The following is a 21,356-nucleotide window of genomic DNA, read 5'->3' on the forward strand; positions in this document are numbered from 1 at the left end:
AGTGGGATTACAGGATCATATGGTAATTCTATTTTTAGTTTTGTAAGGAACCTCCATAATGTTCTCCATAATGGCTGTAGCAATTTACATTCTACCAACAGTGTAGGAGGGTTCCTTCTTCTCCACACCCTCTCCAGCATTTATCATTTGTAGACATTTTAAAGATGGCCATTTGATAGGTGTGAGGTGATACCTCATTGTAATTTTGATTTGCGTTTCTCTCATTATTAGTGATATTGAACATCTTTTCATGTGCCTGTTGGCCATCTGTATGTCTTTTTTAGAGAAATGACTATTTAGATCTTCTGCCCATTTTTTAATTGAGTTGTTCTTTTTTTGATATTTAGCTGTATGAGCTGTTTGTATATTTTGGAAATTAGTCTCTTGTCAGTAGCATTATTTGCAAATATTTTCGCCCAGTCCTTAAGTTGTCTTTCCATTTTGCTTATGGTTTCCTTTGCTGTGTAAAAGCTTGTAAGTTTAATTAGGTCCCATATGTTTATTTTTGTTTTTATTTCTATTACTCTAGCAGATCCAAAAAACTTCTTGCTGCGATTTATGGCAAAGAGTGTTTGGCCTATGTTTTCCTCTAGGAGTTTTATAGTATCTGATCTTACATTTAGGTCTTTAACCTATTTGGAGTTTATTTTTGTATACGGTGTTACAGAATATTCTAATTTCATTCCTTTACATGTAGCTGTTCAGTTTTACCAATACCACTTATTGAAGATACTGTCTTTTTTCCATGTATATTCTTGCCTTCTTCATTGTACATTAACTGACCACAAGTGTGTGAGTTTATTTCTAGGCTTTCTATCCTGCTGCATTGATGTATATGTCTGTTTTTGTGCCAGTACCATACTGTTTTGAATACTGTAGCTTTGCAGTATAGTCTGAAGTCAGGGAGCTTGATCCCTCCAGCTCCATTCTTCTTTCTCAAGATTGTTTTGGCTATTCAGGGTGATGTGTTTTCATACAAATTTTAGAATTTTTGTTCTAGTTCTGTGAAAAAATGCCATTGATAATTTGATAGGAATTGCATTGAATTGCCTTGGGTAGTATGGTCATTTTAACAATATTGATTCTTCCAATCCAAGAACATGGTATATATTTCCATCTGTTTGTGTCATCTTCAGTTTTTTTCATCAGCATCTTATAGTTTTCAGAGTACAGGTCTTTTGTCTCCTTAGGTAGGTATATTCCTAGGTATTTTATTTTTTTGATGTGATGGTAAATGGGATTATTTCCTTAAATTCTCTTTCTGATCTTTTGTTGTTAGTGTATAGAAATGCAACAGATTTCTGTATATTAATTTTGTATCCTGCAACTTTACCAAATTCATTGATTAGCTCTAGTAGTTTTCTGGTAGCTTTCTTAGAATTTTCTATGTATAGCATCACGTCATCTGCAAACAGGGACAGTTTTACTTCTTTTTCGAATTTGGATTCCTTTTATTTCTTTTTCTTCACTGATTGCTGTGGCTAGGACTTCCAAAACTATGTTGAATAAAAGTGGTGAGAGTTGATATCCTTGTCTTCTTCCTAATTTTAGAGGAAATGCTTTCACCTTTTCACCACTGAGTATGATGTTAGCTGTGGGTTTGTCGTATATGACATTTATTAATCTTGAGGTATGTTCCCTCTATGCCCACTTTCTGGAGAGTTTTTATCATAAATGGATATTGAATTTTATCAAAAGCTTTTTCTGCCTCTACTGAGTTGATCATGTGATTTTTATTCTTCAATTTGTTAATGTGGTGTATTACATTGATTGAGTTGTGGATATTGAAAAATCCTTCCATCCCTGGGATAAATCCCACTTGATCATGGTGTATGATCCTTTTAATGTATTGTTGGAATCGGTTTGCTAGTATTTTGTTGAGGATTTTGTATCTATGTTCATCAGTGATATTAGCCTGTAATTTTCTTTTTTGTGATATCTTTGTCTGGTTTTGGTATCAGGGTGATGGTGGCCTCATAGAATGATTTCAGAAGTGTTCCTTTCTTTGCAGTTTTTTGGATTAGTTTCAGAATTAGTTAAATCTTCTCTAAATGTTGGTAAAATTCACCTTTGAAGCCATCTGGTCCTGAATTTTGCTTGTTGGGAGTTTTTAAATTACTGATTCAATTTCAGTACTGATAATTGGTCTGTTCATATTTTCTATTTCTTCCTGCTTCAGTCTTGGGAGATTGTACCTTTCTAAGAATTTGTCCATTTCTTCTAGGTTGTCCAATTTATTGGACATAATTGTTGCTCATAATTGTCTTTTCTGATCCTTTGTATTTCTGTGGTTTAGGTTGTAAATTCTCCTTTTTCATTTCTGATTTTATTGATTTGGACCCTCTCCCCACCCCCTTTTTTTTTGATGAGTCTGGCTAAAGGTTTATCAATTTTGTTTATCTTTTTAAAGAACCAGCTTTTAGTTTCATTGATCTTTTCTACTGTTTTTTAGTTTCTATTTTATTTATTTCTGCTCTGATCTTTATGATTTCTTTCCTTCTACTAACTTTGGGTTTTGTTTGTTCTTCTTTCTCTAGTGGCTTTAGGAATTATGTTAGGTTGTTTATTTGAGATTTTTCTTGTTTCCTGAGGTAAGATTGTATCATTATATACTTGCCTCTTAGAACTGATTTTGCTACATCCCATAGATTTTGGATCATTTTGTTTTCATTTTCTTTTATCTCTAGGTATTTTTAGATTTCCTCTTTGATTTCTTCAGTGATCCATTGGTTGTTTAGTAACATATTGTTTAGCCTCCATGGGTTTGTGTTTTTTGCAGTTTTTTTTTTTTCCCTGCAGTTGATTTCTAGCCTCATAGTGTTGTGGTCAGAAAAGATGCTTGATATGATTTCAATTTTCTCAAATTTACGAAGCCTTGCTTTGTGGCCCTGCATGTGATCTATCCTGGAGAATGCTCCATGTGCACTTGAAAAGAATGTATATTCTGCTGCTTTCAGATAGAGTGCTCTATAATATCAATTAAGTGCATCTGGTCTAGTGTGTCATTTAAGGCCTGTGGGGTTTTTTTATTGATTTTCTGTCTACATGATCTGTCCATTGATGTAAGTGGGGTGTTAAAGTCCTCCACTATTATTATGTTACTGTCCATTTCTCCTTTTATGTCTGTTAATATCTGCCTTATATATTGAGGTGCTCCTATGTTGGGTGCATATATATTTACAATTGTTATATCTTCTTCTTGGATTGATCCTTTGGTCATTATGTAGTGTCCTTCTTTGTCTCATGTAACAGTGCTTTAAAGTCTATTTTGTCTGACATAAGTATTGCTACTCCAGCTTTCTTTTGATTTTCATTTGCATGGAATACCTTTTTCTATCACCTCACTTTCATTCTGTACGTGTCTCTACATTTGAAGTGAGTCTCTTGTAGGCAGCAAATATATGGGTCTTGTTTTTGTATCCATTCAGCCAGTCTGTGTCTTTTGGTTGGAGCATTTAATCCAATTACATTTAAGGCAATTATTGATATGTATGTTCCTATTGCCATTTTGTTAATTGTTTTGGATTTATAGATCTTTTTTCTTCCTTTTCTCTTTTGTTCTCTTCTCTTGTGATTTGATAACTATTTTTAGTGTTGTGTTTGGATTCTTTTTTTTGTGTAAACGTGTGTATGTCTATTATAGATTGTTGTTTTGTGGTTACTATGGTGAAACCCAACATTGTAAATAGATACCCAATAATTCTAAAGAAGGGATAATACATATTGCCTTTTGTTGTTAAATATTTACTTTGCTTCCATTTTATTTTATTTTTTCTAAGTTGTGTCGTAGTGAATATTTGGTGCAGAAAGCAGTTTTTTAAATTTTAGGATTTGTTTGCCTGATCACAGAAGTAAAATTCTTAGGACAAAAGATAATATTTCCATTTTCTTGCAAAAAAAGGTGAATTGATTATCTTATGTGGATGATATATGAGAGTGCTCACTGTCTCCCCTAATTTAGCATAAGTGAAATATTTTTTCTTGGTTTCTATTAGCCAGACTGAAGACCTAATAAAGTCATTTTCATGCCCTATAGGAAGGAAAAGATGAAGAGGAGTAATTTTTAAAGTAACTCAAAACATAATAGTTATAGGTTAATTTCTCTGAATTTCAAAAATGATACAAAAAAGCTATGCATGGAATTTTAGTAGTAAAAGGAACCAGAGGATAGCTACCATCTCTTTTATTTTTCTGTATGGGGAAACTAAGATACTAGTGAAGAAAGTTGCTTAAAACCAAGGGGTTTCTTACCCAACATTACCCAACTTACTCAAATTTGAACATAATTTGATATGCAATTTATACAAGTCACATCAGTTTTATTAATAAATCACCATATTGTTTCATTCTTTAGTCCTCGGTCCTTTTGAAACTAACAAAACATATGATGTCATGAATAATCAAGGACGGAGAATTTATTTTGCAGAAGAGAAAAGTAATTGTCTCCTCAGACACTTCTGTGGACCTTCAAGGCCTTTTACCATGACAATTTATGATAATGTAGGATGCGATGTCATTACTATGCATAAAGCTCTAAGACGGAGCTATTGCTGGAGTAACTGCTGCCTACAAAAGGTCAGTAAATATTATTTCTACAATGTGATTTAGAATGTATTTGAGTTCCTTCAGAAAAGCCTCAACACAGGGCAGTATATTAAAATTAATATGTTGCGTTTGGCTACAAAGAATAGTCTGGAATGAAATATGTCAGAGAAAGAATTATAAATATATTCATATCTCATACCTTCAGGATGAGACTCATGCATAACACTGTAAATATTTTTCAGGCTATGAAAGTCACAAGAAATTTAGATTTTTTTAAGTTTTTTATTCTAAAGTATCATTGTGATTTTTACTTGCATTTCCCTGCATGTGCTTATTAGCTATTGAATATCTTTTATGTAGTGTTTAAATCTTTTGCCCATTTTAAAATGAACTAATTTGTCTTATTGAATTATAAGAGTTCTTTAGATAGTCTGGATATAAGCCTTTTGTCAGATATGTGTACTGCCAATATTGTGTCCAGGTTTATGGCTTAGATTTTCATTTTATTATCCTTGGAAAAAAGGTTCCAATTTTGATAAAATCTAATTTATCATGTATATTCTTTTATGCTCCATGCTTTTAAGAACTTATCTAAGAAATCTTTGCCTATTACAAAATAGCAAAGACTGTGTCTTATATTTCTTCCAGAAATTTTATATTTAGGTCTAGTTCCATTTAGAGTTAATTTTTGTGCACGTGTGAGGAAAGATTTGAGATTTCTTTTTTTTCAATTTGATATCCAGTTGTTTGAACACCATGTTTTGAAAAAGACTACCCTTTTCCATATAACTGTCTTTTTATATCTTTGAAACTAAATTGCCAATATATGTGTATACCTATTTCTAGAATCTACTCTCTTCCACTGTTCCACTGATCTATAGATATAGCTATACATAGATATGTACCCTATGCCAATACTACATTGTCTTGACTACCTAACTTTAGAGTAAGTCTTAATACTAGCCAATATGAGCCTTCCAATTTTGGTTTGCTTTTAAAAATTGTTTGACTCTGTTAAGTACTTTGCAATTTTCATGTAAGTTTTAGAAGAATCTTTTATATTACTTGAAGATTCCTGCTGAGATAGTGATTTGGATGGCATTGAACCGATTTATTAATTTTGGGAAGAATTGATTTCTAACTAATACTGTGTCTTCCGCTCAATGACTATGGTACATTTCTCCTTAGATTTAGGTCTTCATTGTTAACTCCCAGTAGTTGTTTGCAGTGCTTAGTCTTACAAATATTCCATTAGGACTAAATTTAAGTATTTCATGTTTTTAGATACAATTAAAAATATCTTCAAGTTAAACATTCCATTTTTGTTGCTCATATATAGAAAAACAATTGATCCTTGATTATTGATCCTTTACCTTTTGACTGCCAAAAATCACTTATGAATTCTAGCAGGTTTTTACAGATTCCTTAAAGTTTTCTTCAATTATATAATATGAAAATAGAGTTTTACTTCTTCTTTTGCTATCTGTATGCTTTTTATTTATATGTGTATATGTATAAACGTCATATTTATTTATTGCCATTTTGTTCTGGTTAAGAACGCTATTATAATATTGAACAGAAGTAAGCAAGGATAGTCTTGCCTTTTCTATTGATTTTGAAGAAAAGATTTAATCTTTAAGTATGAGGTTATCTGTAGTTTTTTTAAAGATATACTTTCTTAGGTTGCAGAGGATCCCTTTTATTCCTAGTTTTCTGAGTTTATACCATAAATAAACTTTGTATTTTGTCAAATATTTTTCTGTATCTATTCATTTGATTATATGACTTTTCTCTTTTAATCTGTGAATATGTGAACTGCATCAATTGATTTTTTTAAATGTTAAATCAACCTTACATTCTTGAGGTAAATCCCACTTGGACATATTTCTTATTCTTTTTATATATTCCTGGATTCACTTTGCTAAGAATTTGTGTTTATGTGTATGATATATAGGTCTGTATTATTCTTTTAAGTTTTTGTGTGGCTTTGGAATTAGGATAATGTTGGTTTCATAAGGGAAGTTGGAAATGTTCCTTATTCTTTTCTGAAAGAGTTTGTGTAGGATTAGTATCATATCTTACTTAAATATTTGATTATATTCAACAGTGAAGCTATTTTAGCCTGTAATAGTGGGTGTGTGAAGGATTTTAGGTTTAAATTAAAAACTTCTTTAATATATACAGGGGTAGTCAGGTTTTCTTTTTCTCCTTAAGTTCATTTTTATAATTTGTGTCTTTCAAAGAATTTGTCTAACCTAAGTTATTGAATTAATTGGCATAAATTTGTTAATATATTCCTTTATTGTCCTTTTAAGTTTGCATATTATGTAGTGATAGCCCCCTTTTCATTTCTGACAGTAGTAATTTGTGTTTTCTTTCTTTTTTCATGCTTAGTTTAGGGAACTTTATTGATCCTTTCAAAGAATCAGCTTTGTTTTACTTTTTTTCTATTTTTTGGTCCATTTCCTATTGCTTTGATTTTTTTTTCTTCTAATCTTTTATTATTTCTTACTTCTACAATTTGTCCTACATCCTTAAAGTAGAAACTGTTATTAAAAACTTTTCACAACCCCGTGCAGCACTGACCGGGGCCAGACCTCAAATAAGAAGCCACAAAAATCAAGGAACTCAACCAGTGCCATTCCCTTTTCCAAATGTAGACTCACGTCCAGTTTTTATCTTCAGAATCATTTTAAGAGATTCTCATAGTAGAGTTCTAGGGATTTCCCTTCTGTTTCATTGTGTAATGCTAGGAATATAGCTTCTTGGTTCTTTTTCAGATTTACCTTCTCTGTACACCTCCTCCACATTTACCTGAAATTCTCTTCCTTTAATCCCAGATCTTCCTGTCTTACTCAGTTTTTATTCTACTTCCAGCAATTTCTTGTCAGTGTAAAACTTTGTTATGAAAGGGAATCTTGGATGGATGATTTTGTAAAAAGTTCTTATGCCTAGACAACTTCAGCCCCAGTCAACCTTCCCACAGTCTTCTTATACTGCCTACAAATTAGGAGCTATGAAGTTCCATCCCATTTTCAGCTATGTTTCTCAGACTGGTCCTTTGAGCTTTTATTCTGAGTGAGATCCCTTTCTTTTTGTGATGAATACTTGTTAGTGGTGTCTGGATTCCTTGGATCTCAGGAATATCTTGCTGCCGTCACTTGTTTCACTACATCTACTTGTATTTTAAGATGTGAGGCTATAATTTTTCCATCTACTTTGATAAATAATTTGACAGTGCTTTGGTTTTGTTTACGTATCATACTTGTTCTATCCTTTTTATGAGGGTTTTGAGAAGATTCAAAAACTACATCACCACTGTCACTATCTTGACTTAACAGTCTCCATTTATTTTTTGAAAGAGTAATACTTATATATATATAAAGAAGGAAGGAAGGGAGGGAGGGAGGAAAGAGACAGAGAGAAAAAGAGAGGGAGGGAGGGAAGAAGGAAGAAAGGGAGAGAAAGAAAGAAAGGGAAAGAAAGTCAGTTAGCAAAGAAAGTTATTCAGCTAAAACAATGTCTCTCAAACACTTATTTCCTATGTCTGCTGTATTCTTCTTCAGAGGCAACTGCTATTATGAGTTAAGGTATTCTTCCAGAATTATTCTATGAATATTTATATAACAGATGCATATTTATGCTATATATATGTATACATATATATGTGTGTGTGTATGTGTGTGATGTGTTTGGTACACAATTGGCAGATATTCTTCTACAATTTTTTAACTTGAAGATTATATCAGTATGTATAGAGCTTTCTCATTCTCATAAATGGCTGCATAATAACCCATTATATGGATGATATGCCATAATTTATTGAATCAGTCTCTATTGATTCTGATGAACTGGGCTTTAAATCACAATGAGCATGAAGAATTTCAATGAATTCATATTTGCATTGGCATAGAGGTACAAAAGTCCTTGGCATGTTGGATAATAAACAGTTTTGGTGTGATTGGCGTTTTTAAGGCATATCTATTGGGCATGGAAATTTAAAAAGTGATCCTCATAAGCACCTAAAGATTATTATTATCCCTCTTTTGCAAATGGAAAATTAATTTCAGAGAGGTGAGTGACTTGTCCATATATCATGTGGTTAGTGAGCAGCAGCATCAGATCTCAACTCAGGGATTTCAACAACTAAATCCTTTTTTACTTCCATGTCCATTCCCAAATATAGGTCATGCTTTAAACTCACAAAGTTCTGTCCACATACACAAAAAGCTAAGTAAAAGGTAGCATATAAGTAAATACAGTGTTGCTTACAAATCAAACATATCTCACAAGATTAATATTACATTTTTTAATATTTTGTAGCTAAAAGTTGAGGCTCCTCCTGGAGAAATAATTGGATATGTTTATCAACACTATCACCCGTTTTTGCCAATGTTTAAAATAAAAAATGAGAATAAGGAGGATTTAATGAAAATCAGAGGGCCATGTGTGGTTTCTAGCTGTCTCAAAGATCTAAATTTTAATGTGAGTAATTCATTATGTTTTAAATTATCATGCTCAAATTAGTTAATAATTTGATAATTTTCTAATGCACATAGTTAATTAATGTGATTAAAAGAAAATAAAAACATATTACAATTACTTTAACTATTTGCCTAATTTTTAAATTGAATTTCTAATTCATAGTTTCTTTGCTTAATTAAGACCTACAGTTTGTGAAGCTTATAAGGCACCTTTTTAATCTATATTTTAAGTGTATAGTTATCAAACAACAAGTTTTATATTTAATATTTCAAGGAACATTGAAAGAGAAAACTAACTTTATTGCAATGGACAATGACATAATCAGCATTAATTATAGATAAGAGATTAATGCTAATTTTTATAAAATTCTGAAACTGGCATGATACAATTTTGTTAAATTTTTATGTGCTTACTGATTTATTTCTCAGATTATGGCCCACATTCAGATAATAATTTAGGAAGTTAACTACTAAATATACTAAATATAGTTAATAAACATCCCACTACACTTGGTTAAATCTGAAGATTCCTAAGCAACAGAGAATACTGTCTTGGTTTGATAAGGTATTCAATTTGAAAAAAGACTGCTTTTCAGTCTTTCATCAAGGACATGTTTACTTGTTTTAATATCTGAAATGTCTAGTCAGAAATCTGGACACAGCCTAGGTAAAATACTGCCTGATTTTTTTCCTTCTTTAGAATTATGTCAATTCAGTTTAGTGATACTTACATGTACTGATTAAGACATACTTAAAAATTAATTATAATAATAAGTTTAGTTTAGAAAAATTTAATAAAATGAGCACACAAGACTCTATTCTTCTCTGTTTCAAGTTGGAAACCAATGCAACAGAGTGGTCTGTGCATAAAACTCTGGAAGCCAAAGCTACCCTGCCTCATTTTTAATAACATCATTGTCTTGTATCCCACATTATGGTACAATAAATCCTACTTTATTCTAGTGTCTTAAGAACTATCGCTAAGGTATATAGAATATTTCCTATTTCTTCTAAGTTTGAAGTAAAGTCATTTTAAAGCTGGCACTTATGGGTAACCTCCAAGAGCAAGGAACAAGAAATGAGGTAATGATTCTGTGAGAATGTGCATCTTTTGCATGAATATGGACAAACCTTTTAATACTTTTGGCTATGAAAAACAGGAGAGAGGTAAAGGAGTAGCTAGGACTACTATAGGACAGGACTAGAGTGAGGCAAATAAGATATTTATCTCAGGTACAAAATTCAAAGGGACACCAAAAAGCCTAGTAATTAAGATAAATGATATTTGAATATATTTTAAACATCAAAATTAATGCAAAAAATCTATTAGGAACAAATACCAAAAATTTAAGTTAAGACAGAAACTGACTCTGCATTTGTATGACTTGTCTCCCTGCCTTACCATAATCTTGTTCCTGGCTGGATGGGGGCACAGAGTGGACAGGGAGGTATTTTTATGAAAGGTATGTCCTTAGCATGCTTTGATTTTAAAGGAAAGAAGCCAAATTGGAGGAAAAGTGTGGAGAAACAACCAAAATTGAATATCTGATGAACCCTGTCTCTTGGTATGGGACCTAAGGCATGTAGGGAACTGGCCTCGAACAGGCATAGCGATGGCCCATTAATCACACCAGGAAGGAAGCAGGACGTGTTGGTACAGATATAATAACTTTCTAGACTGGTGTCTGGGAGTCCAGTAAGTTCCTGTCCAGTTGCTTCTATTTTCTCTTCAGTGGAAAATATAAGCTGTATTGTTGAGGGTGAGGGGGAACGATGTGTTCAGAGTTCTGGAAAAACTGGAAAAGTTTGACACAGTCATGTAAAACTCTTCCATATTTCTCTCCCCAAATTCCTTAACATTACTTACAAGGCTATATATGACCTAGCCCTGCATACCTCTCTTTTCTTACTTTCTACCACTATCTCCCTCACTCATTTCTCTCCAGCTATGTTCATTCCTAAACCAGAGCCTTTTCACATGTAGCTGACTCTCTCTAAGAAGCTCTCACTTTCCCTATTCCTCTGTCACTAATTCCTGCTGATCCTCCAAATCTCAGCTTAAATGGCATTTTCCCTCTTCTTCTCTAAAACCATCCCCCCAATTATTTTAGTCTGCCTATTATCTCCCTATTATACTCCATCATATCACGCTACCTTTTCCTTTCTGGCATTCATTACAAAATAAGCAGTAGCATTTATCACAGATTTATTGTTTTACATTTACATGAGTATCTCTTAGGTTGAGAAATGAATATTACTTGGTACAAGAAGTGGTGCTCCAGGGAGTCCAGATGAGTAAAGAAGAAAAGGGGATGAGGTAAAGGTAGAGGGATTCAGAAAATCAGGACTCTTAGGAAAGAGTTAACTGTGTAAAAGAGCTGAAAAGCTAGTGGTTTTCATTTTCTAATTAAATTGATTCTCTGATAAAATTTAAGCAAATTATATACATTAATATAATTTCATATATGATATGCATTGTATATAAAACATAATATATGTATGTATACACATACATATAAATAAGATCACTTGTATCCAATCAATTTGAAAATTTTCTTTTAGGTAGAAATTGTCTGTATACGTTTTCATAGGCTACTTTGTGTCCATATTGCATATTCTTTTTACTTCAGATTATATTATAACTCACATATGATTATAATTCATATGGGTCATATTTAATTACTAAAATTGATGTGGGAATGCCTATTGTTTTTATTTCAGAGATTTATCTAAGATTAAAAATATTTTCTATTTTAGTTTTTGTCCCTGGATGAAGAAATGGTTATTGGTAAGATTTCAAATCAGTGGACTGGATTTATGAGGGAACGTTTTACCTATGCTGATAAATTTGGGATCCAGTTTCCTTTTGATCTTGATGTCAAAATAAAAGCATTGATGCTCGGAGCAAGTTTCCTCATTGTGAGTCTATTTTTATTCTATCTAGCTGCACATTAATTTTCTGAGATTATCACTACACTTTTGCTAATATTTCTCCTCAAATCACTTAGATCAATTGCAATCTGTGCTTTTGGTCTAGTCCTAGGTCCCCAAATTACATCATGGATTGAGTGTTCACATTGCAAAGGAAATAAAAACGAGTGTCCTGGAAATGTGGTCATTAAAGTTGAATACCTTTGCCTTAATGAAAAACAAGACAAAGTCACTGAAAATAAGAACACAATGTCTCATTCAATGTAATTTACTGTTATTTCCAACAATTTAAAATTTTATAATAAGTACCTTTTTTAACATTTCACTTAAAAAGTAATCATTGTAAATTTGAAACCACAGATAAGTAGAAATATATATATATATATATTTTGCTTTGTGGGTACACATAATTTTCTTTTTTTATTGGAGTATAATTGCTTTACAATGTTGTGTTAGTTTCTCCTGTACAATAAAGTGAATCAGCTGTATGTATACCTACATCCCCTCCTTCTCTGACCTCCCTCCCACCCCCCACCATCCCACCCATCTAAGTTATCACAGAGCACCGATATGTAGAAATATTTAAAAAGAAAATATCATTTGTGATTTCAGTTGGGTCTTAGGGGGAAAATGAACATAAGCAACTACCTTCATTCCCCAAATATTATGAAATGACAGGAAATGGCAGAAGTGGTACGCAGGGATGAATCATACAGTATTAAGAAATTTGGAGAAAGAGAAAAATAAACAGATTAGATAGCAGATCGAATGTAGCTGAGAAAAAAATTAGTGAACTGAGAGATATAGTTGAGGAAATTATTCATAATGAACTACAGAGACAAGGAAACATGAAAGTCAAGAGTTCTAAGTAAGTAAGATAGGATAGAGAATAACTGCTAAAAAATTTCCAGAAGAAACATGAATCCAATGATTCAGAAAGGACAATATATCCTAAGTAATATAATTAAAAAGCAACATCTATATAAATCACAGTGAAGCAGCAAAACAGCAAAGAAAAATAAGTAACCAGAAAGAGAAGATAAATCTCCCACAAGCAATTAGACTGACAACTGCCTTCTCAACAGAAAGAGTGGAAGCCAGAGAGTCGAATAATATCTTCAAAGTATTGATTAAGAAAACGATCTTAACTCTCAAATTCTATTTTCTTCAAGAATACATATCTCAAGGAGAAGAGGAAAATAAATAAATTAGTTTTTTAAAAAACACAGTTTTACACATACAGACCATTTCTAAAGGGGATAAATCAGGAGGAAGGAACATAATCTGAGACGAATCATCTGAAGTTCAATAATATTTATGAGAAAATAAAATGCTAACTATATTTGTGAATGTAAACATGTTTTTAAAAATAAATCAATAGCAGAAGTGGTTCAAGATGGCAGCATAAGAAGAGGCTGAATTCACCTCCTCCCATGGACACACCAAATTACCACTACACATGGAATAATTCCCTCTGAAAAAAGCCTGAAAACTAGCTAAATAGCTCTTTAACAATGAAGGATAAAAAGACCACATCAAGACAGGATGGAGAGGCAGAGATGTGTTCTCACCCAAAAACCCACACTTGGTAGAGTGACCCACAATCGGGAGGGGTCTCACAAATACAGATCTTCTCCCTGAGAAGCAAGGTGTTCATGCCCCACTTCAGGCACCCCAACCCTTGGGACCTGCACTGAAAGACAACCCCCAAAACATCTGGCTTTGGAAACCAATAGGGCTAATGTTCAGGAGATTCAAAGTGCTGTAGAGAACAGAGATTCCACTCTTAAACGGCTCATATGCAGAATCACCCCAAGACAGCATACAAGCAGCAGTTTGAAAAACATCTAGATGATATTAGCTCATGAAGGAAATTCATTAGCTAATCTTAAAGCATCTGCTAGAGGGGCAGGGGCCTGTTGGGACTATGAGGACAGAGATGCTGGTATGCACCATTTTTATGCTCTCATTCTACCTTGTAAGGGCCAACATTGACAGGCGCCATTTTTGTACTTCTGTTACCTTGCTAGTGCTGGCGGTCATACTCTGCCTATAGTCTTGCTAAAGCCCGCAGTCATGCCATGGCCCCAAGCTCACCTGTGGCCCTGCTAAAGCCAATAGGTGTGTACAGTCCACACAAGGGATACCTCTTGATCACCTGGCTCTGGTGGCCAGAGGTGCTGGTGTTTCTGGGCCCCATGTGACTGATACAATGAGAGAGAGAGTTCTTAGCAGGCTACCACCCCCCCAAACCATGGCATAGACAGCAGACTGGAACACACCCCCAGTCTTCCTGTGAAAAAGGCTTATCTACTTGTGCTGAAACCTCAGGTTGAGGGGCAGGTTTTAGGTTTACCGCACATCTAGAGGCTTCAAATTTTCCTCAGGGAACATAGGCTGGGGGAATGCCATTTTTGCACTTTCTCTTAGTCTTGCTTCAGCTCAGTGGTACCTATCAGGAAGGAGTTTATACATTCATCTAGAGTCCCAATTTCTGCAAATATCACCAAAGGGATGCCACCAAATTACTTGGTCTGGAGTCCAGCAGGGTTTATGACTGAAATCCTATATGACTGTATATATTTGCATACCTTAAAAGCTGCTGCTTAAGAACCTGGCTTCCAGTGAGCCTGAAACTAGGTACTGACTGAGATCCCTCCTTTTGGACACAGACAAACCTTGGAAAAACCTCAACAACTGGGACCTGTCAAGAATAAATCTGGGTGCTTAGGTAATCACAAAAGTTTGAGACATAAGCAAGAGCAAGGGCAAGGTTAAATGATAAGATTCGTCTTCTATACAAGGCCATTCCTTCAAGACTAGGAAAGGTAGCTGCTTTGCCTAATGTAAAGACAAACACAGAGAGTCAAGCAAAATAAAGAAACAAAAATATGCACCAAATGAAAGAACGAGATAAAACACCAAAAAAAAAGAAGAAAAATAAACTTAATGAAGATAAGTAATTTACCTAATTAAGAGTTCAAAGTAATGGTCATAGAGATGGTCACTAAACTCAGGAGTGGATGAACACAGTGAGAATTTCAGTAAAGAGATAGAAAATATAAGAAAGTACCAAACAGAAGTAATAGAACTGAAGAATACAATAACTGAACTGAAAAATACATTAGAAAGGTTCAACAACAGACTAGACGAAGCACAAGAAAAGAACAGTGACCTCGAAGACAGAAACAGTGGAACTCACTCAAACTGAGGGGAAAAAAAATTATATGTATATATATGGCTTAAGGGACCTATGGGACAACATCAAGTAGAACAATATTCTCATTTAGGGGCCCCAAAAGAAGAAGAGAGAGAGGAGGAGCAGAAAACATATTCAAAGATAATGGCTGAAAACTTCCCTAACCTGGGGAAGGAAAAAGACATCCAAATCAAGCATTCCCAGAAAGTTTCAAATAAGAGGAACCCAAAGAGATCCACATGAAAACACATTATACTTAAAATGCTGAAAGATAGAGAATCTTAAAAGCAGCAAGAGAAAAACTTGCTACTTAAAGGGGAACCCACATGAGGCTATCAGCAAATGTCTCAGTAGAAACTTTGCAGGCCAGAAGGGAGTAGCATGATATATTCAAAGTGCTGAAATGAAAAACTTCTAGTCAAGAATATTCTACCTGGCAAGATTATCATTCAGAACTGAAGGAGAGTTTTCCAGATAAGCAAAGCCTATAGTAGACACTCAAAAGATAATTTTAAAAGGAATTTAAGGATAACGTTAAAGAAAGTCATCAAAACACAAGGGAAGAGAACAAGAGAAGAAGATAGGAACAAGAGAGGAACTACAAGACAGCCAGAAAACAATTATCAAAATGACAGTAAACACATACCATTTAAAGGTAAACAGACTAAATTCTCCAATTAAAAAACATAGACTGGCCTAATAAAAAACAAGATCCATCTATATGCTGCCTACAAAAGACTCACTATAGGAGGAGGAGCTTCAAGATGGCGGAAGAGTAAGACGTGGAGATCACCTTCCTCCCCACAAATGCATCAAAAATACATCTACATGTGGAACAACTCCTACAGAACACCTACTGAACGCTGGCAGAAGACCTCAGACCTCCCAAAAGGCAAGAAACTCTCCATGTACCTGGGTAGAGCAAAAGAAAAAAGAAAAAACAGAGACAAAAGAATAGGGACAGGACCTGCACCATTGGGAGGGAGCTGTGAAGGAGGAAAGGTTTCCACACACTAGGAAGCCCCTTCACGGGCGGAGACGGGGGTGGGCAGGGGGGAAGCTTCAGAGACACAGAGGAGAGCGCAGCAACAGGGGTGCAGAGGGCAAAGCAGAGAGATTCCCGCACAGAGGAGTGGTGCTGACCAGCACTCACCAGCCAGAGAGGCTTGTGTGCTCACCCACCGGGGTGGGCGGGGGCTGGGAGCTGAGGCTACGGCTTCTGTCGGATAGCAGGGAGAGGACTGGGGTTGGCTGCGTGAACACAGCCTGAAGGGGCTAGTGTGCCACAGCTAGCCAGGAGGGAGTCCGGGAAAGTCTGGAGCTGCCGAAGAGGCAAGAGACTTTTTCTTCCCTCTTTGTTTCCTGGTGCGCGAGGAGAGGGGATTCAGAGCACCGCTTAAAGGAGCTCCAGAGACAGGCGCGAGCCACGGCTATCAGCGCGGACCCCAGAGACGGGCATGAGACGCTAAGGCTGCTGCTGCAGCCACCAAGAAGCCTGTGTGCAAGCACAGGTCACTCTCCACACCTCCCCTCCCGGGAGCCTGTGCAGCCCGCAACTGCCAGGGTCCCGTGATCCAGGGACAACTTCCCCGGGAAAACACACGGCACGCCTCAGGCTGGTGCAACGTCACACCGGCCTCTGCCGCCACAGGCTCGCCCCACATCTGTACCCCTCCCTCCCCCCGGCCTGAGTGAGCCAGAGCCCCCGAATTGGCTGCTCCTTTAACCCCATCCTGTCTGAGTGAAGAACAGACGCCCTCAGGTGACCTACACGCAGAGGCGGGTCCAAATCCAAAGCTGAACCCTGGAAGCTGTGCGAACAAAGAAGAGAAAGGGAACTTTCTCCCAGCAGCCTCAGGAGCAGCGGATTAAATCTCCACAATCAACTTGATGTACCCTGCATCTGTGGAATACCTGAATAGACAACGAATCATCCCAAACTGAGGAGGTGGATTTTGGGAGTAACGATATATATACATTTTTCCTTTTCTCTTTTTGTGTGTATGATTATGCTTGTGCGTGATTTTTGTCTATACAGCTTTGTTTTTACCATTTGTCCTAGGGTTCTGTCTGTCCATTTTTTTTTTTTTTTTAGTATAGTTTTCAGCGCTTGTTATCGTTGATAGATTTGGTTTTTGGTTGGGTTGTTCTCTTCTTTCTTTCTTTCTTTTTTTTTAATTACTTTAAAAAAAATTTTTAATAATTATTTTTTGTTTTTTATTTTAATAACTTTTTAACTTAATTTTATTTTATTTTATATTTTTCTTTCTTTCTTTCTTTCTTTCTCCCTTTTATTCTGAGCCGTGTGGATGAAAGGCTCTTGGTGCTCCAGCCAGGTGTCAGGGCTGTGCCCCTGAGATGGGAGAGCCAAGTTCAGGACATTGGCCCACCAGAGACCTCCCAGCTCAACGTAATATCAAACAGCAAAAATCTCCCAGAGATCTCCATTTCAACGCCAAGACCCAGCTCCAGTCAACGACCAGCAAGCTACAGTGCACGACACCCTATGCCAAACAACTAGCAAGACAGGAACACAACCCCACCCATTAGCAGAGAGGCTGCCTAAAATCATAATAAGGCCACAGACACCCCAAAACACACCACCAGACGTGGACCTGCCACCCAGAAAGACAAGATCCAGCCTCATCCACCAGAACACAGGCACTAGTCCCCTCCACCAGGAAGGCTACACAACCCACTGAACCAACCTTAGCCACTGGGGGCAGACACCAAAAACAAAGGGAACTACGAACCTGCAGCCTGCAAAAAGGAGACCCCAAACACAGTAAGTCAAGCAAAATGAGAAGACAGAGAAACACACAGCAGATGAAGGAGCAAGGCAAAAACCCACCAGACCTAACAAATGAAGAGGAAATAGGCAGTCTACCTGAAAAAGAATTCAGAATAATGATAGTAAAGTTGATCCAAAATCTTGGAAATAGAATGGAGAAAATAGAAGAAACGTTTAACAAGGACCTAGAAGAACTAAAGAGCAAACAAACAATCATGAAAAACACAATAAATGAAATAAAAAATTCTCTAGAAGGGATCAATAGCAGAATAACTGAGGCAGAAAAACGGAGAAGTGACCTGGAAGATAAAATAGTGAAAATAACTAGTGTAGAGCAGAATAAAGAAAAAAGAATGCAAAGAATTGAGGTCAGTCTCAGAGACCTCTGGGACAATATTAAATGCACCAACATTCGAATTATAGGGGTCCCAGAAGAAGATGAGAAAAAGTAAGGGACTGAGAAAATATTTGAAGAGATTATAGTTGAAAATTTCCCTAAAATGGGAAAGGAAATAGTTAATCAAGTCCAGAAAGCACAGAGAGTCCCATACAGGATAAACCCAAGGAGGAACACGCCAAGACACATATTAATCAAACTGTCAAAAATTAAATACAAAGAAAAAACACTAAAACCAGCAAGGGAAAAGCAACAAATAACATACAAGGGAACTCCCATAAGGTTAACAGCTGATCTTTCAGCAGAAACTCTGCAAGCCAGAAGGGAGTGGCAGGACATATTTAAAGTGATGAAAGGGAAAAACCTACAACCAAAATTACTCTGCCCAGCAAGGATCTCATTCAGATTTGACAGAAAAATTAAAACATTTATAGACAAGCAAAAGCTAAGAGAATTCAGCACCACCAAACCAGCTTTACAACAAATGCTAGAGGAACTTCTCTAGGCAGGAAACACAAGAAAAGGAAAAGACCTACAAAAACAAACCCAAAACAATTAAGAAAATGGTAATAGGAACATACATATCGATAATTAGCTTAAATGTAAATGGATTAAATGCTCCAACCAAAAGACATAGACTGGCTGAATGGATACAAAAACAAGACCCATATATATGCTGTTTACAAGAGACCCACTTCAGACCTAGGGACACATACAGACTGAAAGTGAGGGGATGAAAAAAGATATTCCATGCAAATGGAAATCAAAAGAAAACTGGAGTAGCAATTCTCATATCAGACAAAATACACTTTAAAATAAAGACTATTACAAGAGACAAAGAAGGACACTATATAATGATCAAGGGATCAATCCAAGAAGAAGATATAAAAATTGTAAATATTTATGCACCCAACATAGGAGCACCTCAAAACATAAGACAAAGGCTAACAGCCATAAAAGGGGAACTCAACAGTAACACAATCATAGTAGGGGACTTTAACACCCCACTTTCACCAATGGACAGATCATCCAAAATGAAAATAAATAAGGAAACACAAACTTTAAATGATATATTAAACAAGATGGACTTAATTGATATTTATAGGACATTCCATCAAAAACAACAGAATACACTTTCTTCTCAAGTGCTCATGGAACATTCTCCAGGATAGATCTTATCTTGGGTCACAAACCAAGCCTCGGTAAATTTAAGAAAATTGAAATTGTATCAGGTACCTTTTCTGACCACAACACTATGATACTAGATATCAATTACAGGAAAAAGTCTGTAAAAAATACAAACACATGGAAGCTGAACAATACACTACTTGATAACCAAGAGATCACTGAGGAAATCAAAGAGGAAATCAAAAAATACCTAGAAACAAATGACAATGAAAATATGACGACCCAAAACCTATGGGATGCAGCAAAAGCAGTTCTAAGAGGGAAGTTTATAGCAATACAATCCTACCTTAAGAAACAAGAAACATCTCAAATAAACAACCTAACTTTACACGTAAAGCAATTAGAGAAAAAAGAACAAAAAAACCCCAAAGTTAGCAGAAGGAAAGAAATCATAAAGATCAGATCAGAAATAAATGAAAAAGAAATGAGGGCAACGATAGCAAAGATCAATAAAATTAAAAGCTGGTTCTTTGAGAAGATAAACAAAATTGATAAACCATTAGTCAGACTCATCAAGAAAAAAAGGGAGAACCTCAAATCAATAGAATTAGAAATGAAAAAGGAGAAGTAACTACTGACACTGCAGAAATACAAAGGATCATGAGTGATTACTGCAAGCAACTATATGCCAATAAAATGGACAACCTGGACGAAATGGACAAATTCTTAGAAATGCACAACTGTACGAGACTGAACCAGGAAGAAATAGAAAATATGAACAGACCAATCACAAACACTGAAATTAAAACTGTGATTAAAAATCTTCCAACAAACAAAAGCCCAGGACCAGATGGCTTCACATGCGAATTCTATCAAACATTTAGAGAAGAGCTAACACCTATCCTTCTCAAACTCCTCCAAAATATAACAGAGGGAGGAACACTCCCAAACTAATTCTACGAGGCCACCATCACCCTGATACCAAAACCAGACAAAGATGTCACAAAGAAAGAAAACTACAGGCCAATGTCGCTGAGGAACATAGATGCAAAAATTCTCAACCAAATACTAGCAAACAGAATCCAACAGCACATTAAAAGCATGATACACCATGATCAAGTGGGGTTTATCCCAGGAATGCAAGGATTCTTCAATATACACAGATCAATCAATGTGACACACCATATTAACAAACTGAAGGAGAAAAACCATATGATCATCTCAATAGATGCAGAGAAAGCTTTTGAAAAAATTCAACACCCATTTATGATAAAAAATCCTCCAAAGAAGCAGGCATAGAGGGAACCTACCTCCACATAATAAAGGCCATATATGAAAAACCCACAGCCAACATCGTCCTCAATGGTGAAAAGCTGAAACCATTTCCACTAAGATCAGGAACAAGACAAGGTTGCCCACTCTCACCACTATTATTCAACATAGTTTTGGAAGTTTTAGCCACAGCAATCAGAGATGAAAAAGAAACAAAAGGAATCCAAATCGGAAAAGAAGAAGTAAAGCTGTCACTGTTTACAGATGACATGATACTATACAGAGAATCCTAAAGATGCTACCAGAAAACTACTAGAGCTAATCAATGAATTTGGGAAAGTAGCAGGATACAAAATTAATGCACAGAAATCTCTTGCATTCCTATATACTAATGATGAAAAATCTGAAAGTGAAATTAAGAAAACACTCCTATTTACCATTGGAACAAAAGAATAAAATACCTAGGAATAAACCTACCTAAGGAGACAAAAGACCTGTATGCAGAAAATTATAAGACACTGATGAAAGAAATTAAAGACGATACAAATAGATGGAGAGATATACCATGTTCTTGGATTGGAAGAATCCGCAGTGTGAAAATGACTATAT

General features: G+C 35.4%; 1 protein-coding gene across 1 annotated transcript in view; it reads left to right on the plus strand.

The window, feature by feature from the left end:
- Positions 1 to 21,356, plus strand: part of LOC133093646 (phospholipid scramblase 1-like) — a 31,028-nt gene that overhangs the window by 5,085 nt on the left and 4,587 nt on the right. Inside the window, exons 3-6 of the mRNA XM_061193576.1 lie at positions 4,355 to 4,575; positions 8,869 to 9,030; positions 11,787 to 11,948; positions 12,652 to 12,653. Coding sequence (XP_061049559.1) covers positions 4,355 to 4,575; positions 8,869 to 9,030; positions 11,787 to 11,948; positions 12,652 to 12,653 — 547 coding nt within the window. The remainder of the gene's footprint in view (positions 1 to 4,354; positions 4,576 to 8,868; positions 9,031 to 11,786; positions 11,949 to 12,651; positions 12,654 to 21,356) is intronic.

This window comes from Eubalaena glacialis, chromosome 6 (genome assembly GCF_028564815.1).
Source record: "Eubalaena glacialis isolate mEubGla1 chromosome 6, mEubGla1.1.hap2.+ XY, whole genome shotgun sequence".
NCBI lineage: Eukaryota > Metazoa > Chordata > Mammalia > Artiodactyla > Balaenidae > Eubalaena > Eubalaena glacialis.